General features: G+C 38.8%; 2 protein-coding genes across 5 annotated transcripts in view; one reads left to right on the top strand and one right to left on the bottom strand.

Annotated features, from left to right (window-relative positions):
- Nucleotides 1-20,382, top strand: part of PPP2R3B (protein phosphatase 2 regulatory subunit B''beta) — a 51,339-nt gene extending 30,957 nt beyond the window's left edge. For both annotated transcript variants that reach the window (XM_071548118.1, XM_071548126.1), the window contains exons 3-14: nucleotides 557-742; nucleotides 3,309-3,412; nucleotides 3,968-4,070; nucleotides 4,830-4,904; nucleotides 9,694-9,780; nucleotides 10,201-10,357; nucleotides 12,514-12,562; nucleotides 13,799-13,888; nucleotides 14,594-14,769; nucleotides 17,345-17,463; nucleotides 17,547-17,653; nucleotides 18,863-20,382. In XM_071548118.1, the coding sequence (XP_071404219.1) occupies nucleotides 557-742; nucleotides 3,309-3,412; nucleotides 3,968-4,070; nucleotides 4,830-4,904; nucleotides 9,694-9,780; nucleotides 10,201-10,357; nucleotides 12,514-12,562; nucleotides 13,799-13,888; nucleotides 14,594-14,769; nucleotides 17,345-17,463; nucleotides 17,547-17,653; nucleotides 18,863-19,007 (1,398 nt within the window). In that variant the 3' untranslated portion in view covers nucleotides 19,008-20,382. The remainder of the gene's footprint in view (nucleotides 1-556; nucleotides 743-3,308; nucleotides 3,413-3,967; nucleotides 4,071-4,829; nucleotides 4,905-9,693; nucleotides 9,781-10,200; nucleotides 10,358-12,513; nucleotides 12,563-13,798; nucleotides 13,889-14,593; nucleotides 14,770-17,344; nucleotides 17,464-17,546; nucleotides 17,654-18,862) is intronic.
- A 1,632-nt stretch (nucleotides 20,383-22,014) lies between these two features.
- The window catches only part of LOC139668473 (cohesin subunit SA-2-like), a 61,584-nt gene continuing 56,016 nt past the window's right edge, over nucleotides 22,015-27,582 (bottom strand). For all 3 annotated transcript variants that reach the window (XM_071548075.1, XM_071548082.1, XM_071548088.1), the window contains 4 exons: nucleotides 26,844-27,034; nucleotides 25,592-25,766; nucleotides 24,529-24,622; nucleotides 22,015-22,980 (listed from right to left, as the gene is read on the bottom strand). In XM_071548075.1, coding sequence (XP_071404176.1) covers nucleotides 22,972-22,980; nucleotides 24,529-24,622; nucleotides 25,592-25,766; nucleotides 26,844-27,034 — 469 coding nt within the window. In that variant the 3' untranslated portion in view covers nucleotides 22,015-22,971. The remainder of the gene's footprint in view (nucleotides 22,981-24,528; nucleotides 24,623-25,591; nucleotides 25,767-26,843; nucleotides 27,035-27,582) is intronic.

The raw sequence follows: 27,582 nt of genomic DNA, 5'->3' as shown, positions 1-27,582 counted from the left end.
GCATAGTTTACCAAAAAAACATCTCTCTGCAGGCATCATTTATCACTTTATAAAATCTAGCACTTTCAGGATGAAAAAAAGAGAGAAATCTTCACTGTAACTAAATTAAACAGGTTGGTGGTTTCTAACAAAGTTGTCATGCTTATTTCAAATGCTTGAAGCGGTAAAAGTAGAAATATTTCAAAAGCAAATTCTTTCATAATCTGTCTGTTAAGAAAGAAGTTGAAGGTTTTTTTCTGAAACAGATGACATAACCTGAGTAATTTGAGATGTCTCCAAGAAGCTTGTCTTGTCAGTCTTGAAACTTGATATGTGGAAGACTCAAGTTGTCTTTATTAAATTTTTAACATCCTAGAAATCTTTCTAAATGACAGTTTTTGGAAATACTCATTAATTTTTCCAGTGTGCTCTCATACTTAAATAGCTTGTTCAACTTATAATCTGAAATCTTTTTGAAGGTGTGTTGGAACATAGAATACCAAGAGATTTAAGTCATCTGCAGATGTCTACATGATTTCATTGTACCTGACTGTCAAATGTCTATTTGTCTATTCAGGTTCAGACAAAGAAGGAAGAAACTTTGCCACCATCGCATAGTCAAAACATTCCAACTTTTTATTTTCCTCGAGGATGTCCTAAAGAAAAAGTGAATGTAGATGCTGTGATTGCCAAAATTGAGAGAACCTTCTCTGAATTCCCAAATGAGAGGGCAACGTTAGAAGACATGGGGAAGGTTGCAAAGGTGATAAGTTGCTTGCTCTACTGTATGCCTGTGGAAAGGAAAGATGAATTCTGTGTGCTTTATTGTCTTGTACTGCGTGTTTTCATCTCTTACAAGTTAGTATTCAACAATATTCTACATTGTTGATAGCACAGTTATGTGTGTGATGTTTTATATTAACTGTGTATCAAAAAACCTTACCAAAAGAAACAAACATTAAACCAAAACTTGAACTACATTTTTTGCTGCATAAAGAACCAAAATCTAAAGGGCACATTGTATGTTGTTCTGTATTGACCAAGTGACTTAAGGTAAAAGCGCTGTTAATATGTGTTTTGTTTGCAGGTGTCCACACTGCTTTTTCTCATTCAGCAGTGTCATGAACCTTCATTGTAAAGACACTGAAAGACAGAATGGTTTGGTAACTTGAGATTATAGCTAATTTAGAGTTATGGTAGAGTGACCAAATACTGAGCTTAGAAAGCAGCAAATATTTTTAAACTTCTGTATGATAGATGATAAGCTAGTTAAACTTAAATTTATATTTTGTTTTATTGAATCAGTGCTTGAAATATCACTGCAAGGAATGGTCTTGGTAACGAGTCTCAGATTTTCATCCCTGTTCCTGTCATTTTGCATTTAAAGTCCAGGGTCTAGAAAATAGAAACCAAGACTCTTTGCAAGCACAGGACCAGGCGTTCAGGGACTCCTTGTTTGCCTCACCAAAACTGTTTAACCGCTAAGCTGAATGGTAGGATCCCTGTTTTCCACAGCTCCCACCAACACAGAAGTGGGGAGGTGTGGAAGAGATCCCTCCCTCTCAGCAAGGAAGGTAGAAAGGTGCAGTCATCTCCAATTCAGTGATAAAGGCACCCTCCTGAAGAATAATACAAACTCTCTCTGTCAGTATTCATCAAACTCAGTTTTATCTTATTAGTTTGAAGTAGTGGTTAAACTACTGCATGACAAGTAGCTGTCCTTTTGCTCCAGTGACCTTATACATCTTGCAGGATTCACAGTCTAGGACGGTCCCGTGGTGTAAAGGAGAGCACTCTGGACTCTGAATCCCAAGGACCTGAGTTCAAGTCTCAGTGGGACCGTCCCCTGACAGTTCAATGCCTCCCTGCCATCCCATCCTGTCAGATCTCAGATGCTCAGCAGGGTCAGCCCCGGTTAGTACCGGGTGCTGTGACAGTCCCAAGGACTTCACTGTCACTGTCCAAGCTCGCTCAGCCGTGGCAGATGGACCTCAGGACTTAAAGGGTGGGGACAGTTCTGTGCATGCTGTGCCTCACCTAAAACATCCACTGTGCAGGCTGGAAGGGCACACCCACGTGGGGAGAGCCCTGCCCAAATCTTCGTTCCTGAAGTCTGGCCGTACATACATTCACAGTCTAACTTGAGGTACTTGGAGATGCCATTTGTGAGCATTTCCAGCTGTGGTCAGTTTTAGGCAAGATCGGTACTTTGCAGTTCTGGCTGAGGAATCTTGGAGCAGACAGAAGTAGCACTGTAGGTGTATGTGGGAGCACTGAAGTGGTGAAGGTGTAACTGATACTGCTGCTCAGGGCAGGCTGACCTACTGCTTAAAACTGCATAGTAGACATGCCATGCTTATGCAAGGATGCAGATGAGTTGAGCCATCCTTTGAGTCAGATAAAGGTAAATTTGTTCCAGTTCAGAAGTTGTTTAACTGTTTTTGTGGTCTTTAGCTTACTGATGCTGTGAGAGACCGCAGCAAAGCAGGACTCTGAGCCAAGTTAGTGTGGGATAAGATAAAAAAGGAAAGTCCTTTAATATCAAGCCTAGAGCCCACAGGAATACATATTGACACACCCCAAACACTGGTTTTTATAATATTGTCTACCCAATCCCCAGTTCACACATCTCTTGTTCCAGCCCCATTCTGCCTCTGGTCACACCTCCTCAGGATTTGAGTTAGGGGTCAGTGGGACCCTGTCTTCGTCATTCTCCTCTTCCTCAGCACACATTGGGCTCTTGGAGCTTTTCCAGTGTTCTTAGACCCAAGGTTGTTGGCTCATGTTTGTGTCTCATTCTGCAGGCTTTTCTGATATTCTTCATCTTTCTGCCTTGAACAGAGTCTAAACAACTAAAAGAATTTGAGCTACTGATATGTGGCAGAGGTTGGCATGTGTAAACATTGAATTTAAGCTGCTAGAAGTATTAGCACACTAAATCTACATTTTACTACAGTTACAAATACTTCTAAAATCTATAAAAATGAAAAAATCAAAAATTCAAAAACCCCTTAGGCATCATTACCTTAAAGATAGCTGGCTCTTGAGCAGCACTTGTTAACATGGACTCAGACATGAGTGTATTCACCTATTAGAAATGCTGCAAGTTGCCCTACGTTTTACTTTCCACTTTTGTATTTCAGCCTAAAAAAGTTGCTTAAAACGAATTTGGAAGGTGCAGTTGGTTTCAGAAACAGTTTTTTAAAACTCTCTGCCTTAATGTTTTCTTCTTAATTCTTGTAAAGTGTAATTTTTGAAAGATCTATAAATAAGGGAGTAACCTTCACATAAACAAGCAACAAACTGACTTGATATATACTTTATTGTAGGCTTGTGAATGCCCACTTTACTGGAAAGGTCCTTTGTTTTATTGTGCTGGAGGTGAACGAACAGGATACGTGTCAGTTCATAAATTTGTTGCAATGTGGCGGAAGTAAGTTTTTTCCTAGAAGTATTGCATTTTTTTCATTGAAATGTGATATTTTAAGCTCTGAATGTAAAGGGGAATAAAACACTTTGCCATAATCAGCCATTGACAGCAAACTTGTACCTGGGAAAGTGCAACTAAATAATACATTAATACTTAAATGTACACAAACAAATCTTCATTTACAGAGTTTATAGATTTTCAAATGTATGGTAAATGGCTGACTGTTTATAGGAAGAGTGAAAACCATGGCTCTAACTTGTAAATGTCAGTTCTGGACAAAATGCTTTTTATTCTTTCTAGTTCTCCTCTAATTCTAACTTAAAATGTCCTTTCATGTAATCAGTTATGTGGCGAACACACCTCCTTTAACATAAATGTATGAGACAGTACTGCTTTGATAAGTTTACTTGGATCATAGTTTGACATTTGTAATTAGCTCTTAAATTAAATGTTATAGTTGCTATTTCTTAGGCCTTGCTCTAGAATGAGCTACCTCTGCATAAGGTAACATGAGCAATTTTCTGTGTAGAATATTAAATGGAAATATTTACATTTCAGAATACTTCAGACCTGCTATGATGATGCTGCAAAGTTTGTTCATCTTCTGATGAACCCTGGATGTAACTACTTGGTGCAAGAAGACTTCATTCCTTTTTTACAAGTAAATTGCAATTGAAACTAGTTTTTGAAACACAAAAAAATTATGATCTGGTAAAGCCTTGAATTTTTTGAACAAAAGTTTTTCGTGGTCATCATTAAAGTTTATTGATACTATTTAGTACAACTCACTTTTCATGGTCCTGAGATTCTTGTGAGTAACTTGTTTTACGGTTAATCATTTTGTATAAGGTGAGGTGTTTTTTAAGACCTGCCGTAAGATGCATGGATTTAAAATTGTGTGCAGGAATAGCACATGTATCAGAATCTGTTATGTTTAGGAAGGCAGCTGAAATTATTTAAGTCAAGGTGGGCCTTAGGAGGGCAAAGGCAAAGTGGTATGTAAGTTCAAGACCTAACAAAGCTTTGCTGAAAAAGCAGCAAATGCTGCCTTGAGTGATGACTTAATAAAACTGAAATTGACTTTACTGATCATAGTCAGCCACCAAATTACAAGCTACAACAGTCAACAGTGTTCAAAATCTTTAGCCTATCTAATACAGGCAAAAAAATTGCTATAATATTCCTAAAATGTATGAAAACTTCTGTTTATATGGGTTCTTTGAAAGATCATTTTATTTTTAAGAAGTCTGGAGTGTTATTTATGTGGAGCACATTATAAATGATGTTATCATTAATGATTGTGGCAGTTAATTTAAACTTTCTTGGTTAAGGAAGCAGATGTGCTATTCTGTGCCAATTGTTTTATATAGCCACTAATGAATACTGTTTGGGATATTGTTATTCCTTTTTTTTTTTATAGGATGTAGTGAATAGTCATCCAGGCCTTTCGTTTTTAAAAGAAGCGTCTGAATTTCATTCTCGGTACATTACAACAGTAAGTGATTTGTGTTTGGAAAAGCTATTTATTTGTTAACTAAGAAGTCAAAGTTAAGATTAGTTAATATTCCTAAGCATCTTTGTCCCTTGAGAAAAATAGAGTTAGAGCATGCTGTCAGTCTTCATTTCTATGTAACTAGAAATCTTGTGAAGAAAAACTATGATGCTTAAGAAAGAGTCTTTCTTAACATCCATAAGGAATTGCTAAATTTAATACTAGTAAGAGAAGCACTGAATTGTAATAGTGTTGGCTAAGTTATTGAACATTAAGCAGGCTGTTGTCTTAAACACTTGATTGCGGCTGCAGACTGTACTCATTAGAATCCTGACCTTAGTCTGGAATTAATTAAATTAAATCTTGAATGAAACATCTATATTAATATGATTATGTTCAGTGTTAAGTGAAATAATGATAATATTGAAGCTGCTTGCCACTTTCCTCTCTGGGGATTTTTCTTCCTAAGAAGGTTTTATACATGAAGAGTTTCATTCTGTCTTCCCATGGTTATGTGACTGAAGTATTTGTTCTGTACCCAAGAGAAAAATCAGTGACATTAAATATCCTCAACTCTAGACTAGACAGCTGATTCCACTGAAGTCTCAAAAGATTAAAATTCTTCAAAATGTCATTCAATTCACTTTCTTTGTGCATGTGAAAACTAGCTTAATGAATATTCTCCAACAAAACCATGCAGAGCTGATCATCTTTTATCCAGTTTATATTTTAACACAGCCTAAAATTGTGGAAGTTTTTTCTGAAAGCATTTGGGTTTGATTCGTTATATCCTTCTTACAGAGTTTTGCTGGCCTATGAAGTCTGTCCTGTTGCACTAGGTTTTGGTTCTTGTTGTAATGATTATGTGAGTCCCAGAACTTTCTTGTCAGCTGTGACTGGAAGAAACATTTTGCCTGTGAGCTGTTTTGTTTCTTAATGGATTCTGGCTTGTATCAAAGCCAGCTATGGTTAAAATTTTGAATGTTTGCTGCCTGTCCTGAAGAACAGTAGGAAAGAAAAGGTCCAGCCATTTCCAGTTACTTTTCTTTGAAGGAACTGCTTGAATAAAGTAGTGTTGCCACTACGTTTACTGACAAAATTTAGTGTAGTCTTCAACAGAAATCTGTCCTTCATCAAAAATCCTAAAAGTAAACTAGTAAGAATATAGCAACAATATTTGGAATACTAGTTTACAGATTAAGAAATGGCAGGAGCACTCTGTCCTTTCTTGTCATATGTTAGGATAGCATAACTGTTGCCTGTCTTGCCTGAAAAGTCTAAAAAAGACTCCAAGCCAATTTTTGGTAGGAGATAAGAGGGCAGTGACTTAACGAGCACCCAGGCTCACCCAGGAATACATCGACGTGTGCGTGGGCAAGCTCTAATTTACGTGGCTTTTATAATATGATTTATCCAATCATTACTTTACACATCTCCAGTTCAACTTTTTCCTGCCCTGGTCCCACCCCTGTTCCAACCCCTCAGGATGTGAGTCGGGGGCTGGTGAGACCTCCTCTTCATCAGTCCTCCTCTTCCTTGGAATTCTAGAGTTCTTCCAGTGTTCTGACTTCTGGTTCACTCTGCCCTGTGTTTATGTCTCCTTTTGATATTCTTCAACCTTCTACCTTGGAAAAAGACTAAACAGCTGAGGAATTTCAGCTCCCTGTTCCGGGACAGGGGTAGCGATAGAAAGACATTAAACTCAAGCTGCTGGAAATATTAACACACTTGAATCATAGAATTGATTGAGTTGGAAAAGACCTCCGAGGTCATCAATTCCCACCCTTGGTCCAACTCCAGTCCATTTACCAGATCATGGCACTCAGTGCCACGTCCAATCTCAGTTTAAAAACCTCCAGGGATGGTGAATCCACCACCTCTCTGGGCAGGCCATTCCAGTGCCTGATTACTCTCTCTGGAAAGAAGTTTTTTCTGATCTCCAACTTAAATTTCCCCTGGCAGAGCTTGAGCCCGTGCCCCCTTGTCCTATTGCTGAGTGCCTGGGAGAAGAGACCAACCCCCACCTGGCTAGAACTTCCCTTCAGGTAGTTCTAGACAGTGATGAGGTCACCTCTGAGCCTCCTCTTCTCCAGCCTAGATCTACTTTTGCTACAGCTACTGTGTTCCTAAAATCTATAAAATGTGAAAATCAAAAATCAAAAACCCTTCCTGCATCATCTGATACAGTCCTCTAAAATTCTGTCCTGCAAGTTATTACTGATAATTAATAGATCATTTCCCTAAGATGAAATAAGGCATTGCCTGTATTCAATTAGTTTTACCTTGCTACTTGAGGTTTTATCTAAAGGATACTTCCAGTTGCCAACCAAACGAGCCATTTGTGTTTTTCTATACATGTGTGTATGTATATGTCTGGATGCATATGCATTACGTACATCTCTTTGCCATGTGTCTTGTGTTGTTCAGCCATGGAACCAACCTGTTCTGTCTGCTATTCTACAGTATTAACTGATTGGTCAGTCTGGTGGAAAGGTTAGGTACAAGTGGCCAGGATGAAGCTGAAACATGTTACAGACATTTGCCCTGACAAATGAGATGCTGCAGCTATTGTGCAAGGATGTTGTGTACATATCTGAACTATGAATTCTTGAAATTGTAATGTCTGTATTCCACCATTTCCTCTCCCTTCTGACAAAGCACTGAACAGCATAGTAAACAAGGCAATTCTTTGACAATTTGCTTATACTCTGCCTCAGTTCACTCCAGAAAACAGTTTAAGTCCGTTCCCAGTTGTCTTTACCAAACATTCAATTTTGGTTTTATTTTTAGACCAGTTAAATGTATAACAGATGAGATAATGACATGCAGATGGATTAAGTTGCAAAGCTAAGGCAAAAACCTTTTTAGAAAAAATTGCTTTGTAGTATAAGCCAAAAATGGGTGTTCCCTAAAACTCACAATTAGAATTAAGTTTCAGAAGTACGATAATCTATTCTTCTATATGGAGTTACTGAACTGGCTGGTTTTGCTCAAAGTAAGAACTAAAGAGCTTGCTGCTCTACAGTTTAAGCTTTATTTTAAAACTTCATAAATAAATTACTCTTCTATTTGTAATTTAGAAATGACTGGTTAGCTTAAACTATTGGTTTGCTGTAATTAAAGTCTGAAGGGATAAAAACCAGTCTTTAGCCGGAAAGACATTTCAGCTGAGGGGAAGAGGCTCCTAAAGAGGTGGGGGGTTTAGCTGGTAACTGCTCTGTTGCAAATAAACACTACACATGCAATGTTGTGTCTTGCTAATTAGCAGGTATAATCAATTACCAGCTGAGCAGTTATCGTTCACAACTTATTTTGATTGTGTGTTTTTGTTTAGAAGTAAATGACTGACTTGAAATAAATATCTGGTTGACTTAAGTTAAACTAATTGAGGTGAATACTGAATTCAGTTAAGTAGCAGAAAAAACATATTTTAAAATCTTATGTTTGTAAACTAAAACCAAGCAAATTGCACCAAATGCATGAGTTGTCCAAATAAGCCATAGGATCAATTAGGCTGGAAATTACCTGTAAGATCATCAAATTGATGTAGATGTAAAACTGATTTAAACAATAGTGTTGGGTACTCAACTGAACACATTTGTTTCTGGTTCCAGTATCAGTCAGGCACAAGAACTGGTCATTTTTCTTGCATAGATTTTTGGTTTGGTTTTGTTGTTGTTGTTCTTCACTTGGAAAATATTAAGGTACTACTTTTAATGCTATTAACAGGGGGTTTTTTTCCAAGTAACTTCAAATAAAATAAATGAAGGGAAAATGTATTCTTTCTGCACCTGCAGGAAATATTTCTGTCAAATGTTGATTTCTTGTGTTTGTGGACTTCAGAAGTAGAAACATCTGCTGTACTCTGATCCTTAAACAGTCCCAATTGTATTTCTGTAAATTGATTTATGAAGTAAAACAATCTTATAACAAGCATACAGGCCTTTAAATTTGAAGTAATAAGATACATTAATATGTTTATTAGATGATGTGATATATTTTGTGATATGATATTAGACGATGGGAGGTAGTGAAATTGCCAACAGACATACTTTGGATAGCATACAAGTATTCTGCAACATTACTGAGTGAGATGTGGGTACTACACCATTGAAACAAGACTTATCTAGATGAGTTTAGATATAGATTCAGAAATTGTTCTGTAGTACGACACAAGAGAAGCATCAACCTGCTAAGTAATGAGAATAAGAAATAGGGGAAAGATGGAACTCTCTAATGCAGCTGAACTAAGACATGTTTGACAAATGTTTGGGAGGGTATTTAGTTATTAACATAGTTAAGATTTCTTTCCATTTCTGCCTAAGGATTTTAATGTGTATTTTGTAGATTTTTATAGGGTTATATAAGTTGAATGAGTTCTCCTATGTTTCTCACGTTTTAGATGGTGTTTAGAAGTCACTGAGAACTTTCACACACATTTGCCAAGCACACATTGTTTTGAAGAACACTCAAACTGAGACAATAAGATATCTGGTATTCAGAACAAGAGAGTAAGCTCAGAACCCTTGGAGGGGCTCTAATGGGCAGTTCTGGGGAGTTCTGAGGGTTGGGCACCAGGGAAAAATGGTATCACAGATTGGCTGCACATATCACAGATGTTCATTACTGAAAGTTATAAAAACTGTAACATTTGGACGATGAGTGTGCACATGCTTTGTTTGCACCTGGAAGCTTCTAATAAAGCAACTACTTTATCTGTCTGTCTCAACTGATGCTGTCTTGAAATTCCATTGCAGGATTTTTAGGTATCACCATTTTCTGTTTCTTGCAGGTCATACAGAGAATATTTTATACAGTAAATAGGTCCTGGTCTGGGAAAATAACTTGTAACGAGCTCAGGAAAAGCAACTTTTTGCAGGTACATAATATCTAAAATTTTGCAAGACATATTTCTAGAAGTTTTAAAATTGCATTAACTAAATGCTTAAGGAAGTAACATAAGTAGCATTTCTTCCTTTTCCAAAAAGTAGTGAAGACCCAATTGCATTAATTCTCATACATTAGAATATGTTTAAATGTACTTTTTCTATCTAGAGCTGTATACATGCAAATGTATTTAGCAGAAGTTGGCTGATATGCTCATTCTTTTGTGAGTGCATTAAATTTTCTACTGTGTGTGTTCAGTCTTTGCTGTAATGCTGAATGATGTGCATTGTCCCTGAAGATAAAAGCTGTTCCACTGAAATAGCATTAGATATTAACTTGGTTATGAGAACTCAGATCATTCAACACATCTTACAAACTCTTTAACGTGTTTTGTTTATCCTTCTGATAATAGAATGTGGCATTATTGGAAGAGGAAGCTGATATTAACCAGCTGACAGAGTACTTCTCATATGAACATTTTTATGTTATCTATTGCAAATTCTGGGAGCTGGATACAGACCATGACCTCTATATTGATCGGAAGGATTTAGCTCGGCACAATGATCATGGTATGACAAATGAAGCACCTTTGTTTGCAAGTATTAAATGACCTGTAAACTTTCAGCTGAGGAAGTGGCTAAATGCCAAGGCCTGTGTTATGAGTCTGCTGGTGTTGGTACAGCTGATGCTGCTGAGTCAGTGAAATAAAGCAGGACAAGTCATCTGTGATGCTGCTTTGCATCTACCAATACCAGATTTAAAGAAAATTCTGAATTTTAATGCTCATCTTGGCAAAGAAGTAGAGGAAATATCATTTAAGTATTGGTTGCATTTGGCAATTTTGGGTTGTTATCTTGGAAACAATCATTTTTACTGATATTATTCAAGCAGTATGGCTTTTATGGCAAGGTATGGAAAGAGTAGAAAAGGCAAATATACATTCAGGTACTTGGCTTATATTAAAGTTTTGCTAACTTAGCTGCAGTCAGTACATTTTGTTTTAATACTATTTTAGCACTAGTTAGCAGGTTTACATTCTCTGCATTTATGTAATATGCAGTGACCGATTCTGTAGTCTTGCACACTTGTTCCTATTTTAAATATTCTTGTAGCTTGTATGGAACTCTTTAGGTGTCTTTAGATGCTTTGTGTCCATTGTCATCTCAATAGTTTGGCTTACTTAAGCACAAAGTGATTATTCCCACGTTAAAAAGAATAAACACAATTCTTATTACTTCTGAAAATTTACCCTACTAAATTGACTATTCTTTGACTATTGAGAAAGGAAAGCTGCTCTCATTTGAGTGGCTGCTCTACTGAGTTAGTACACTATAGAAAGAAAGCACAGTGGATACAATGCCACTTGCAATTTAATTTTGCATCCTTTAAACTATGGAATTTTGGTTGAAGCTTAACAGCTGCTGCTTAGTGAGAACTAGACTAAAGACTATAAAATGGATCTAATAACCCAACTTTAGTCTTAAACTTTTATTTTATTGCATGCCAAAATTAGATAATCTGGTTTCATCAATCTCTCCCTTTTGAACTGTTGCTGGTCTAAAATTAGAGTAGATCAAACACTTTAATGTTTTCTTACTACATGTAAGTATGCAGCTGTTGTTGAGAAGGTTGAACAACTTCAGTGTTTCAAAAGTAGATAAGAAGCAGCAGCACATATGTGTGAAATAAACTTGCTATCCTACAGTTCTGGGGATAAATATTAACTAGGGCCTAGTGTCCTTACTACAGTGATGTGACAGCATCACCAAAAGTACATAAAACAGATGAATTATTTTAATTTTTAACCACCTGCTTGAATGATCTGTATTTCTACAGTGCTGAAAAATTATTTCAGAGCTAGAATAATGTGAAGTATTTCTTCTGTGCGAATAGTATCGTGTGCTGCTTTGAGTATTGTCCACAAATTCTTAAGTATAAATTGAATATCCTTTACAGGGGTAGTACTTAGTAAAGACATGCCTCTAAAATCCCTGATATGGTTTCAAAATAGAAGCAAGGATCAGAACCATGTTAGAAATAGACCCCTGTCAGAATCAGTTAGGTATGTTTAGTATGTATGGTCATGCCAATTCTATTTTGGCTCTTTGCCAAAGTCATGTAAAACTTAATGACACTGAAAAATATGATTTGTCAAAGAACTAGTAAATGCTGTCTTATTAATTCTATTACTTTTAGTACAATACTATTTCTGTATCTGGCAGTTAAATGCCTCCCTGACATCCCATCCCATCAGATCTCGGAAGCTAAGCAGGGTCAGCCCCAGATTAGTACTTGGATGGGAGACCTCCTGGGAAATGCCGGGTGCTGTAGGTTCTAGTCCTGAGGACTTCACTGGCACCGTCCAAGCTCACTCGGCCATGGCAGATGAACCTCAGGACTTAAACGGTGGGGCCAGTTCTGTGCATGCTGAGCCTCACCTAAAATCCACTGTGCAGGCTGGAAGGGCACACCCATGTGGGGACAGCCCTTCCCAAATTTTCGTTCGCGAAGCTGAGCCACACACATTTCTGTATCAAGTCTGGTTGGTTCTAGCTTTGCTTTGGAGACTTTGTGTTAAGTGATTCTCTCCAAAAGGACTCAAAGGGATTAATGAGCTTTCTCACATATCTGTATATATAAAGGGTTCCAGTAAACTCTTCAACTAGGCAATACAAAGCAAAAATAACTTTTATAGAATTGACACTGTTTAAACCTTTTTTCACAGCCATTTCAAACAGGATGATAGAGCGGATCTTCTCAGGAGCAGTAACAAGGTATTTATTTTGTATGCTGATCTAAATCCAATTTAGTATTTGCTTGTTAAATTGTATGATATTCCCAGGGGGAAAAAATGCCTTCCCCTGCAATGGAGCAGGGAATTTCAAGAGTCAGTATTGTAATTTAAAATTCCAGTAGTACTGGAGTGCTCTTAGAACTTTTGGGCAAAGTCCAAGTTCTTCACTCTCCTTTCTTTACCCATATGAACACTTGCCACTGGATGATGTATGAATTAGCAAGACTGGGAACGAGGAAGGGAAGAAATGTTTGCATCTGGTTTTCCATCACTTAAACTTGTAAAGTGTTCAAAGGGAACTGGACTTTTAAGTACTATTTGTAAAATCAATGCTTATTGCATCGATAAATTTACAAAAATGGCTCCAGTTGAGTTTAAATTCGTGTTTTTGACACTCATCCTTTATTTTTACCCTTTGGATTGACTTTCTCTTGTGCATATTTTTGAAACATCTGCACCTAGAAACCAGCTGATAACAGAAACCACAAAAGCTGAAATGAGTGAAATGACACTTGGCAGGCATGTCTAGAGTTTACTCCTTTCTGCAAATTTTTTCAGCGAGACAAAACATATACCATATTTTTCTAAAAATCTTGAAAATAAAATAGAAAAAAAATTAATTTTAGGATTGAAATGTAATGTATCTAGGAACTGCCTGCCTGACTTTTTACTGTACATGTTGACTCTGCCTTCAGAATGTATTTAGTTGCTGTGTTCTGTGGTATGTAAGTAGAAACAGACAATTATGTTCTCGTCACTGACAGTTCCTGGATGTTTCATTTTTATTTCCATTCCAAAACTTTTAGCTACTGGAGTTTCTGTAAAGCTTCATGTTCTCATCACTTCTACCTGAATAGAAATTCTAAACCACAAATTTACTTATATATAACATGTCATTAAAAATTAATTGAGATATCTCTTCTGTTAACAATTAAGCAGTGGCTTTGCTGCCCAGGGAGAAAAGCTGTAAGTTCTGGGCAAGGTGTCGCTTCCTCTCCAGCTCCTCCCTTCCTCTTTACCATTGCATTGGAAACAGAACAGAGCACACAAGGTTCTTACACTGAATGATCAGTGTAGTCTGTGACAAGTCACCTTAAAAACACTGCATCACTTAAGTGTAAATAGTTAACAGCAACTAGGAAAATAATCCTTAATTTTGGTTAGTAAAAGCTAGATATTCTAAAATAGATTTTCTTTTTCCTCATTGGCCTTCAAGAGGTAGAAAAGCACAAAAAGATGGGAAGATTAGCTATGCTGATTTTGTCTGGTTTTTGATATCTGAAGAGGACAAGAAAACACCAACTAGGTAAGAATCATTTTGTGTTTTAACAGAAACAAAGACTGATGTTATTGCTTTTCCAGTTCTTAAATGGGGACCACTGATGCACAGGTGGAACTCTGATGGAAAAAACTGAACTGTGAAGACACGAGTGGAAAACTGGCCCAGTTCATTGCATCATTCTTATTTATCAGTGTCTCCTGTTGCTGTTGTTGTAGAAGTCTATTTTAATGACTTTTACTGGTATTGTTGCCTATGCTGTGGGTGGCCTACTTGTGGACAGGGTCATACATAAAGGAAATTGAAGTTGTTTCATGATGCCAGTGACTTCAGGAAACTGTGCAGCTACAAGAAGCTGTATGATACTGACAAGAAACCTGTAATGTGACATCGTGAACAACAGGTTCAATGGCATGTTCAATATGGGAAATAAACAAAATACTGAGGTTTTGATGCACAGTTCAATTTTTCATCGGCTCCCTTGAATTTTTACATAAACCCATGTATTTTAGTCTTCTCCTTCACACAGCTAACTAATGTGTTTTCAAATGCAATACTGGATGGCAAATAACAAAACCTTTTACCACAGTAGGTGGTGTTTAATGACTTTCTATGGCATTATGGAATGTAGTCCTACGTCTAGTTTTGCCTTTAAAACAGGCAACATGAGTTCTTGAAATTCTGTAGTAAGTTCATGTAAACAGCTCTTTGCTATTAATTACTGAATTTCAGCATTGAGTACTGGTTCCGTTGCATGGATCTTGATGGGGATGGTGCTTTGTCTATGTATGAATTGGAGTATTTTTATGAAGAACAGTGCCAAAAATTAGATAATATGGCCATTGAACCTTTGCCATTTGAAGACTGTTTATGCCAGATGCTGGATCTTGTAAAGCCACAACATGAAGGTAAGAAAACCCTTTTCCATCTGTATCTTCTGTTTCTCTAGGTTTAGGAGTTAGTACATCCTTAAGAGCACTGAGTTGGTCATACAGATAATATGCCTTGAGGTTGACTTTTTGCTAAAGTCTGTTAGAGCTCATTAAGTGATCAGTCTTCCAACAGCAGGCAGGCGTTCGTTTTATACTAAAATTTAATATGCTGCTTTAAAATTCCTTGTAGGCTTGTAGCCACATTTAGTCCTAAGTGAAATCTTGTCACTAACTGAGGTGATGCTCTCAAGAAAAGCTCTTGGCTGTTCACTCATACTCTCGCCTGTTCCAGTACTTGTTTAATTGAGATTTCTTCAGAGGGAACAGTTTCTACACAGTGTTTGTCTTTGTCGATTAGTATTAACTTATTTTACATTAGAGGCCTAAACTGCCCATAGGAACTTCTTGACAAGAGGCTTGAAATTAAGTGAACAATAAACTGTTCTGAGTTTTTTGCTATTTTCTATGTCCATTTGAGCCTCATAGACCTGCATTCTACTCTCCTGCATTTCACTTTCTGTGATCTTTTGCTGAAGAAACATCACTTTACATTTTACACAAGAAATAGTTGTCTTTTATTGAGATGTGATTTTTTTGCATGCTAAGGGAATTGAAATGGCTCAAAACTAGAACTTAAAGCTTTATAATCCTACTTAAACCAAATTAAAATGAATTTCCTAGGTGAAAACACATTTTTAAAGGCAGATAAAAAATTGTAAACAAAAATGGAATATGAAATGTAATTCATCTGGAAACTCAGTCCTTGGTAGCAGTGGAATGAAGTCTTAGACCAACATTGTATAATGCATGGGGGTTGGGAAGCAAGCTCAGTTTTAGTTTCCTTCCACTCTTGTATCTTATGCTTTTGAAAGACAGACATTTCCAATAATGTGTCTGTTCTGCATTTCAAATGAAACAAGAATGATAGGTCTCAACGTCATGAGGATGATAAAAGAAGGGTATGTAACACAACCAAGATGAGTTAATTAGGGCAACAAAAATGAAAGTCAATTGTGAAATGTTTGGTTCTTTTACAAAAACTGTAAGGGTATTTTAAAGGTGGATTAAGAAAAAATTTTTCTGTTTTCCTAATCAAAAAAACCTATCAGCAAAAAATGATGTTTCACTTGGTAGATTGCAAACCAAAGATGACACTTTGATAAAGTTATGGCTAAAATGTGGTACAGTTTGCTACAGGATGCTCTGTGTACAAAAAAAGCCAACTCTTTAATTCATGGAAACCTGAATTAATGCCTTCAATTTCATTCTTTTTTTCTTGGTGTTGGAGGGACAATGGTTGGCATCTATGTGAGTGTCTAAGCTTCCATTGCAATAAATGGAAACTGGAGATCCAATAAATGAACCAAGTATAGGAGTCTAACTTAAACTGGGAGCTTACATAACTAAGACTCCAATCATTTGCTTGGTTGTGGAGAGTTGCTGCCACTTGAGATGGCCCAACGAATCAGACATCTGTGTGGGTCTGACAGATACGACACAGGTGCCACAGGGGATTTGTGTTGTTCTGGAGTACCAGGTCTAAGCCAGAATATATTAACGCATTTCACAACAGATGCAAGCATGGCAACCATTTCCAAATGAGATTTGGATTTTGCTTCCCTGAGATGTCCTTGAGTTACACTTTGTTAGAAGCTGGGACAGTATCCAGAGGAAATACTGTTCTAAGTCTGGCTTTTATTGAACTCTTCATAACACCTTCAGTTAGCTCCTGTTTGATTGACAGTGGAAGATTGTCTGTATTCCAGGTGAATCAATAAAAGGGAGTTTTAAGGATAGTAATCTGTCTTCCCCTGTATATCTCATATTTTTCAGCCTTTCTGCAGATGCTTAATATTCAGCTTTGAAGTAGGGTCACATTTCTGAGCAGCCTGACAAATACTTCTAATGCTTAACAGATCCAATGATTTGAGTCTTAGAAGTATCACTCCATAAAAATCAAACAAAACACCTGTGAGTATTTAGCATTCCTCTCAGGCAGTAAATATTGATCAGGCTGAACAAGTGTGGTAACCTCATCTCTCTGAAAAACTCTCTATGAAGCACAGTCACACACTGTCATCTCTGTCATACATTTGTCTGTTCAAGTCAGGGAAGAGAAAGGGCCACTGCCATAGGAGATTCCTACCTGGTCTCCCAGCGCACCTTGGGAAGGAATGGCTGGCTCCTTGGAGAATTCTGTCTCTTGAGGAAGCTTAAACAATTACCTTAAATGACTTTTAATAGCTAAGTGAGGTAGACTGCATCTCACTCTTAACATACTAAAGGACAGTGGGATGACAACCAAAGCAAGGAACAAACCTGAAACATTTAAAAGTTCTGTCCACTTTGAAGGACACATCTCTAGGTATGGTATTTCATCTGTTTGCTTCTCTCTCATTGCATTGAGCACCAGTGACAGATGTTCTTGAGCAATGATGATTGAGTAATGATGTCTCAGCTTTTGAGTAACATTCCTCCTCTTTGGAGAAAGGATAGCTTCAGCCCCAATTATTTTATCTCTAATTATCTTATCTCATAATCTTCTTTACAGGAAAAATTACCCTGCATGATTTAAAGCGATGTAAGTTGACAAATGTGTTCTTTGATACCTTTTTCAACATTGAAAAATACCTTGACCATGAACAGAAGGATCAGTTTTCTATGTTGCGGGTGAGTATGAAGCTTTTAAAGTCTTTAGATCTATGTGTTAGCAATTACTGCTTTTTTGTATAACTTGCCATGGGATTTTTCAGGATGGTGAAGGTGAAAGCCAAGAGGTCTCTGACTGGGAGAGGTACGCTGCTGAAGAGTATGATATCTTGGTTGCAGAAGAGGCAGCAAGTGACCAGTGGAATGACGGGTAAGAATGTAGCAGGGGATTGGTATGAATCCTCTGCTAAAGTAAAACCTCACCATCACTATCATTCATTTTAAAAAGCAAATCCTTCTCAAAAGTATGTAATTAATGGTGTAGGAGACTATCAAGTACAGGTGTGTGAGCCAGTACTGTTGTTAGGGTGAGAATATACATCTCCTTTTCCAAACCCTTGTTTTTAAATGTGTAGCCTGGTGAAATAAAGCTTTGGATGACTTTTGTTTTCTATGTAAATCAGTGGTGAACTCCTGGAAGAAACCCAAAGTGTGCTCTGTTTTAGTGTTCATAGTGGTTTCTTAAGTATTTAACTTTTCTTTGCCCTGTGTCTTTCTCTGAAATGACACTTCTCCTAATCAGCACATAATGCCTTTATAAACTATGTTTAAATAACAGATACTGCAGTATCTAAAGGTCATTCTCTGCATAGTCCTGTTAAACAGATGGCAATAATCATATGCTGAGATGACATTAGTAGTGCTTGGGAAGACATGCAAGAACTCCAGTCATCCTAGCCGAGGAAAATGTCAGTTCTTTAATCTGGCACTGCTCATCTCCACAGACTTATTTTTTAAAGGATATAAATAATAGATTGATCCCATATAAACAGTTGAAGCTAATCTTTTTTAAATATCGGAATTCACTGACTTGAGTTAGTTAAATATTGCATTTCATTATCCATCTTTTCATTTACATCACCAGCAGGTGGTTATCAGTAATTTCTGCTTTCCAGCATCTGCTTAATAAAAACATGGTTGCTATCATTTCCTGGTGCTCAAACACATTTTAGTAAGACTCAATTCAGTATTCCTTCTCTTTTGTCATATCAACTGCTGTAGTTGTTCTTCCTAACTGAGCCTCATTTCAGCTTTCTTGAAAAGAGAGGTTTCTGGCAAGTACTTAAAAGTCTTGTTTATAACCTATGCACAATCCACTGGAGCAGTGTGTGCTTTTGAATCCTTTCAGCAAAGCTGCGTATGGCACTGGGAAGTTCTGAAGTGATGGGAGGGTAAGCCAGCTTAAACTGATGTAATTACTACAGAACCCTAGTGCTGCTTCTGCTTACATGTTTCTTCACTGTAAATATAAAATAATGGAAAGCATGTTCTTCCTGCAGGTGCCTTGTTAGTCTTCCAACTTTTAGGCACTCCCTGGCATAGCTAGACTCTCAATTTCTCTTTTTTTTTCTGCTTCTAGGTATGAAGCAGAACTGAATCCTGTAGACCATCAGAAGGCCAATGTCCTAAAGTACCAAATGGAGAAAAGACCATTTTTTGAAATGCCTTCCCATCTGGCTGATGTAGACTTGGATGAATACGACTATGAAGAGGATTTTGAGTAGAGGTTGCTTATAGTCAACACTTGCAGAAGAGAAGGGACAGTCTGCAGCAGGTCTGCTACACACTGATATGTTTCAAGGGGCTTTGTTTCCAGGAAGTCAGCTTAGTTTTGTGCTAAAAATATTTAATCACTACACTACCTTTTAAATAAAAGAAGTGCATTTGTATGGAATGATGAAGTTTTTGTATTTATTCAATAGTTTACAGTTTTTAAAATAGATTAAAATATTTATTTACAGATGTTGCATAATTCCTTTTGGAAGAATAACAATATTTGACTTTAGAGAAAAGTAATCTGCTGTTTTTAAGAGAACTGTGTAATTCTCTCAGAGTTGATGTGTGGTGCACTGACCATCTCCATCCCGCCTGGGAACAGGTATTTCTGTCCTGGTTATGGCAGATAAGGAGACAGCTCATACCTGGCCTGCAATGCACTTCTGCTCATAGACAGCCCCAGGGGTTATGCCTTGGCAAGGAAGAGACACGACAATGAGTGCACGATTCAGTGCTCATTCACAAGCAGAGTTTTGTTTGACAAGCTGAGGATATTAGAAGTATACAAGGAAAGCAAATGCCCATGACAAGTTGCTTTTCTTCTCTATGTAGTCCTTGTTTGCCCCAACTTTAATTTTGCTTGCCCTTTTAAACTTCGGTCTTTTCATTGATGTTAATCATAAAAAGATTATTTAACAATGAAGTCTGTTTTAGTGTTCATACTTGATCCAAAATGGATGTGTTAATTCATGTAGAAGGAACCAATCTTTTTTAAAAAATCCTTTGTATAAATGTTACTTGATCAGTGATGTGCACTAATTTGATGTGGGCATTCAGTGCTTTTGTCTGTCCCCCCCTTCACTTGTTGGCTATTGACACATTCCATGGATATTCATCAGTGTCACAGCAGCTTGAAATTGTTGCCTCACTCTTAACTGTTAAACAGATTTTGTTGGAGAAAAAATGTACAAAAAGATGTAAGTTATTTTTTTGGTTGCAGTGTAGATCTTTTAAAATGTTTAAAAAACATGTTTGTATTTTCAAATAAAGATTTTCCTACATGTAATTTAACAGTTCTAATTGTTACAAACTGCATACAGTAATGTCTATCTATTAAAGAACCATTCACAATAGGATGGGTTACACAGTATGCAGGCTGGGTGGATAATGACAACAAGCTGCATATTCAAAGCAGTCAGCCTTGAGCAGCTGGGAGTGGTACAGAGAAGTCTGTTCTGCTGAACTCATCACACCATCTCCTGTATAGACCTACACACCTGTGTATCTTAAGTAATGCAACTTATTGCTGAAGTGGGGACCTTACTGAAAAAAACTCATTTTAATACTCTATCAGTATTCAATCCTATTTAAGAATAGGATTCTTTAAAAAATAAAAAAGGTAATTGGGGTTGATTATTCCAGTTTTAAATAAAGACTCACCAATGTCATATTTCTCTAGTGTGAGTTGGATACCTTTTGCTACTTGCCCTTGGTTTGGAGCTTTTAAACAGTGAGAATATGCAGAGCATTTATGTTAAGCTCTGTTCCCTAAGGTGCTGCTGTGGGAAAGGATGACCAACGGCTTTCTAGATGAGCACGAACAACTGTTGCCTGCTGCTTTTTCCTGCCTGAAACCCTTCCTAAAAAGGGGGCTTGTAAAAATGGGCAATGAACAGCCACAGGCTTTGTCAGCACACAGTTGACATTTCTGTTACACAGAGCTATGGCCCAGGGTCGATCTCTTCTGCAGAGCCTGTAGCTGTTGTTGCCACTTTGTGTTTAATGAAGTGCCTGTTAAATCTTGTTCCCTATTATACCTGTGATAACCAACTTCCTTCTTTCCTAAGAAGAGCAAATTATGCTATTATTGTAGAAGTGCCTTTTCTTACATTACATCAACTATAAAAATTACTGTACCCTTACCCAGCAGGGTAATTTCCATCCCTAATCCACTGTTACAAGAATTAAACCATCTGTACGTTTTCTTAGTCGAGCTGTATTCTGCCTTCCTGATAAGTGCTTAGGCCCAAATCTACAAATCAAGATGGATTAGAGAAGCATCTGTACCCCGATCCAGGTATGAGGTGTTACTGAGGACTAAATCACAGGGCAATCAAGAGCCACATTATCCTGGGAGTCCTACCTCACCCCTTGCATTAGCAAACTGCACTCACAGCTATGCAAAAGAAAAGATAGGTTTACTGTTGCCACTTCAGAGTACCCAATACCTGGGAGAAAGTCCTTGCTTTCACTTCCTGTGCTGGTTTGAAGGTGAACCAGCAGGGGAAATGAACTCACCACGAGAGAGATTATAAGTCAGACCTAAAATTTAATAATAATATTACAATAACAACACTGATACACAAGGGAAATTGCTTTCAACTCACAATACCCCAGCAGTATAACCCAGTGTCCTGGGGCACAAACCCAAGGGGGTTTGTTTGCCCTTGTGCTGAGACCCCTGTGGCTCCCCCAAGTCCAGAGCAAAAGGAAAAGAAAAAACCTGTTGGTGCAGGCGAGGGCTGTGGTCTGGGCGAGAGCGGTGATCTCCTGCTGTCGAGGTCCTGCTGCTGCTCTGGATCCGACGAGAAGGACCTGAGGTCTTCTTACCCACCACTTATGTACCCTCAGGGAGCACTCAGTCCCTCCCCCTGGGCGGGGACTCACACAATGGGTGATTAACTCTGGGAGCCAGGGGTTGTTGAGCTGTTGATGGCCCATTAGCAGCTCCGCCCCCCTCAGGCTGGGTGTGAAGTGATAATGGCTCCCTGGGCAGCTGCTGCTAATGGCCCATTGTCCTTGGGGAATGAATAGAGGGGGTGGAATACACAGGTTTGATCACCACCACACAGGGTTAGCTGGTCCCTCCAGCTGAACTAGGACACTTCCATATCCACAGGAACTCCCTTATGAGCCTGTTGAATAACAGAACAAATGGGAAGGCCAGCAAGCATTGCTTCTGTTCTTTCTCCAGACACAGTGTGGGAGTATCACTTGCACATTCGTACTACATGATAACAATAGTTCTGTACTTTATTTTACACAGTTACAATCCAAAATATATATATATTTTAAAAAAATAAAGCTGATAGCATTAGTGCAATGTACAATTCTACAGTGCCAAAGTGTCAGTGAAAGCACCCACCACTCCCCAGCCTGCTGCCTTTGAAACACTTGAGTGAAGATCATTTGCAAATTCTTAAGGAAAAAACCCTCCTTTTAATTGCCATATTTACATTGTCTTTCCAGGCTTTATATTTGCCAAGTAAATACCACATCATCACTGTGTACAAAAAATTTCTTCCAGAGGAAAATATTTGCTAGTTTGCTGTTTCTTGCTTTGTTACTTAGAAGCCTTGATGCAAGTCTCCTGGGAACATGTCCTGGTGCCCACAGACCACTAACACCACATCTCCCTAAGCAATGGAATTTAGAAATACTTTCAGATTATTTGGTCCAGGTTTTCCATTTTACAAGGCAGGAAAGGGCACTTGCCATCATCCAGCAGGTCACAGTGTCCACAGCTGGGCCAGGCTCCTTTCTCCCTGGTGTCAGGTACAAAGAAATGAGTAGTATCCACCTTGGTTACCCCCACCCTGATTCCAACAAGCTTGTCACACCTAGTTCACAGAGTGTTTGATTCGGTATTTGTCTATCCCCTGATTCCAATCCTTCAGTTGGGAATTTTTCCAAGGCAGCATCAAGGACCAGGATGCAGTTGAGTAATGATGCTCGTAACACCCACAACCTTGGAAGTGCAACAGCCACATCAGTCACTCCCATAACCAGCAATGGAGAGAAATCAACCGCAGTGCTACGGCCTGGTTCGGGGTGGATGGCCAAGGCAGGGATTCAACTTGATAGGTGTCTCCTGCTGCCTCTGTTGATGCCCTTGCAACCACATTTTCAAGTTAAACAATTTGCAGAAAAAAACACAGTTTGTTCTTCACTTCTGTTTATCCTCTCAGTGTCTTAACTGTCCTACACCGTAAGAAAAGAAGAGATTAAATCAGTCTTACACTATAACATCATGTAAAAGCAGGTAAGGAATTTGAATAACAACATTGTAGCATCCAACCATCCAGCAGCTTGGCCATAGAGCCAGCTCTTGGAAAGAACTATATTTAACTTCCACAAAAGGAAAAAAGCATTCCCATACCCCAAGAAGCCCAGAAAAGGCACTACATGGAAAGGTCACATACTGGATAAGTACTGCATTTTCTGTATGGCTTCAATCTTGGTCCATGGATTTAAATTCTTCTATTATCTATCTTCACTAGGAGCTGCTCCAAGTGCATAGTCCAAACAGTCTACATTTTAACACACATATGACTGGAAGAAAAGGTAGAAGTTCCTTTTTTTCCTTCTAGTCATCTTTAAAAACAAAAAAGCCCACCACTCATGAAAAGGAACCCTTTGGTCAACTTCACAGGAAAAAATCATTTAAAAAAGTCAAAAATCCTGCTAAGTCTGAATGTAGCTGTTAGATCCCAGATAACCAGAGTCACTGGAAATCAAGAGGGTTGCCTTACTGCAAGAAAACTATCCACCAAACACTGAGTTACATTCTGAAATGCAGAGAGCAGGGGAAAACAGGAGAAAAACCTGAAGGAACCACTTGGGCCCCTGCAGTAGCTGACACAGCAAACTTTGGAGGACAGAAGGGTTGCGATTAGCTGCAGCACAGGAAAACTCATGGCCTGTTTTCCCACCTGGCCCCTTTCCTTTCCATACAGTCATTCTGCAAGCCCCTGCTGTACAGCATCCTATTGGAGTCCTTGCACTCCAGTGGCTCAAAGGGCCAAGTGTCTTGTCTTCTCCACAGCAAGTATCCATTCCAGGGCTGAGCTGAGGTCCAGGCAGACAGCTGCAACTCTGCCAAACTCTGATCCCAAAGGCAATCAGTGCCCACAGACAACCCTCCAGCTACACTGGCTGCTGCTCCAAGCCCACAATGTTCTCATGCTTCCCTTCAAATCCCCAGGTAGTCTGGGAACAATTTAATATGCCCAACAGCCTTGACTGGAAAAGGGCAAGAAACATGGGACAGGGAGAGCCCTGGGCTGACCAGTGATCAGACACATTCCAAGTCTTTCAGTCCAAAGAGGACAAAGCAAACACAATTTCTAAGGTAAACATTCCCTGCAGGCCATGCAGCAGTGCCATCCCTGCAATGTGTCAGTAACACGAAGCAACTGCAGCAAATGGCTCTTAATCAGGAAGCTTCATGGTATGGGAAAAGAGGAAATGGGATCCTCCTCTTAATGCATCCTAGCTTGCCTTCAGTGTACCTAAGGATGTCCAGTTGCTATGTTAAGAATTACTTTAAAAATGCAGATCAAGCTGAAGAAGGAAACTACAGCTGCAGCCTGAAAGGGAAGAAGGGAATCCCTCTTTTCTCATCCTGAAAGGGACCACAAAAGAGCAGCACCCTTTGCTGCCAGATGGCTCCTCAGGAGAATCTGATCTCACATTCACCCACCTCAACTACTGCTGTCCTCAGAACTGGAAAACCTGAGCAAGAATTACCTGATCTGCACCAACGACATCAACATCAACATCTTCAGCTGTGCTTTCTGCTTTACCTTCCTCTGAGACATCTTCTGTCTTAATCTCATCTTTGCTAGAAACAAAAAGACAAACCAAAAAAAAGCTAAGTCTCAAGAACCCTCATAACAGAGGCTGCACATTGCACAAGTGTGCTTAAGGTAGAGTCCTTCACATAGTAAGATCTGCTAATGATACCCATGTCTGGTAGCCTAAAGTTACTGGCCCAGAAATTCCCAGATATGAAACAGGTTATGCTCTGAGGAATTTCCAGTAAAGCAGTTCAAAAACAAAACTTTGATTTAAACAGGGGCTACCTTCAAGTTTAATAAATTTTTGTTCTATTTTAGTTGTATTCACCAGGTCCATTTAACAACTGGTCCAAAACCTGGAAAAGTATGCATCTTTCTGGGATATGTTTTTCACCTTTTACCTACCACTATGGGAAAAGGCACCTAATACCTCAATAAATGAGCTGTATTAAAGGAAAATACTGCAGCTGAGCACTTTGATTTCTTTACAAAGCTCAGAAGGAGAGTCCAGACTCCCTATTTCTGCAACACTTCTCATATCCAAGTTCCATGGGGTTTCACTGAGGCATGTGTGCCTGCCAGACACACTTCTCTAAAACAAAGCCACCAGTTATGCAATAGTTAATAGCAGATCTGCAGAGACAAGAATCTTCTTTGATTTCCAGAGATGCAGAAAACACATCATTTGGCTGCAGCAAACAGCCACAGAGTAACCACAGCCCTCTAATCAGGACAACAGAAGCGGCACAGGGAACTTTCCTCCTTCTTTGTTTCCTCTGCACACTCGGTATTAGTCCAAGAAGGCATGGAAGCCCTGAGGCAGTGCAGGCTAAAGCAAAAAACAGATATCGGACTAAGGAAACAACAAAACCCAATCTGTCCTTGGGACACAGCTCATAAGAAAGACAGGAGGGGCACACATCCTTTGCCTATAAGTATTACAAAACAGAAGAGAGACCCCAATAGCCAATACCAGGACAAATGAAGGAGCTTGTAAGACATAAAACTCTCACCAGTATCTTCTGCGCAGCCCTCCTGGACAAAGGAATGGCAAACGTTCCTGAAAGCACATCTCTTGAGATTTCAGCCTCTTTCTGCTTTTCCCTGCTGCAGAGGAAAGCTGAGAGGAGCGCTGCCATTCTGGGGCTTTGCTTGCTGCTTCAGTCTGGCTGGTTTCAGGCAAAGACCCTGGAACAGACAATGAACAGACTTTTCTTCAGACTAACCCTCAGAAGTCTTAAGATGGACATTTTGCACATGTTCCCCACAGCAGCAAAACAATAGGGGCAAGCTCAAAAGGAGAGATCTGGAGCAAAGAATTCATTTATTGAAGGAGACAGCTAAAAGCCACTTAAAAGAAAATCCATTTAATTTGCCCGCTGGTCATTTTTGCAATCTAGATTTATGAACCTAGCCCTGGTCCATAACTGCTATCAGTACCACCGAGTCTATATAACCCTCAGAAAAACAGGACCTCTGGGGACATAAAGGAGCAAGTTCTCTGAAGGCAAGTCACTGAAAAGAAAATTTACAAGAAAAGATGAGAAAGAAACTAAAGGACAATCTGGAAAAATTTCCTTTCCTCCACATATGACTGCACTTGTCCATAGCACTTAGCATTTTTATTGGCAATTGTTTTCATAATGTTTTATTACATGCTAAGCCCCACCATATCCATGCAGTGAATACTTAATTACAGATTTGAAGTTCATGAATGCTGCTAAAGCCTGGATGCAGCCCACCTAACTAACTCTTTAAAGGAGGAATATAATCTTACATGCTCACTAGAAATTCAACAGAGAGAAAAACCCTAGAAGATGATTTGACCCAGGTCATCTGGGCTCAAGATCTGAATAAACTTCTGGAAGTATCTCTCCTGTCTCAATTACCTACAGGGCCTAAAGCAACAACACCCTTAACAACTGAAAGCAATCAACCAAGTCTCAGCGGCACAGACAAATGCCAGATCTCAGTACAGAGCACTATTCAGATAATCTTGAATTCTGCTCAGTTTCCAGCCCAACCTTACTGCTATTGAGCAATGAAGAGACCTTTAACAAAAGGAAAGCTGAAGGCAAAAGCCACAGTTCAAACTGGAAAGCCCATAACATGCAATACACTGTGGTGCTGTACTGCTAATACAAAGCATGAAGTGCATTTTAGCAAGTGCAAATTGGGTAAAGCAAAACAAAATGGCAGATGCAGTAATTTTGACAGAGACAGACAAAGCAAATACAGCTGATAAAAACAAGGAAGTTTTTGTACCATTAGACAATTTCCTTTTAAAAGAAGATGGTTTAGATGTGCCCACAGGGGGCCACTCTCCCAAACTGCCGAGGGCAGAGCTCTCCTCATCTTCAGTTGCCAATAAAGAGTTTCTGTACCAGACCAAGGGCTGCCATTCGTCTCCTCTGCAGGGCAGTGGTTCCACTATATATCTCTGTAAGTAAGCATAGCTGGGAAAAAACAAAAGCAAGCAGAAGGAAACTCAATATCCTTCAACATCTGCGGCAGATATTGCTAGAAAGGCTCTTCCCTTTACTCTCCAAAGGTGCAGACAGAACTGTTCAAAAAAAGGGCATCCCTCTTCTCTAAAATATCTGACATCTCTGAAACACCTACTTAAAATGCAAATGCCTTCAAAGCTAAAAGAGTGTTAATTTTAGCATTAGAAACAACACTAGACCCAGAGAAATTACAAAATTACATTGCTTCTGGAAAGAATTTCCTGTGCAGGGCAAGTCACTGCCAACTGCTGCTACCAGCAGCAATTTGAATGGAGCAGAATTCTGTGAGGATGCACCCCTTCTCCTGGTGGCCTTTTGTGCCTCACAGACTGCAACACAAAGGAGATCCCAAGTGAGGGATACTCCTTGTGATTCAGCAGTACAGGAAACAGTACAGGTCAGGAAGAGTTCTGTCAAAACCACTTTTCTGTAGTATCATTTCAAACTCAATCCAATTCTCTCAGCTTCTCAATAAAATTTCAAGCGTCGGCAAGAAG

This window comes from Pithys albifrons, chromosome 1, assembly GCF_047495875.1.
Source record: "Pithys albifrons albifrons isolate INPA30051 chromosome 1, PitAlb_v1, whole genome shotgun sequence".
Taxonomy (NCBI): Eukaryota; Metazoa; Chordata; class Aves; order Passeriformes; family Thamnophilidae; genus Pithys; species Pithys albifrons.
The sequence above is the reverse complement of the archived record's forward strand: the minus strand, read 5'-3'. Positions and strand labels throughout refer to the sequence as shown.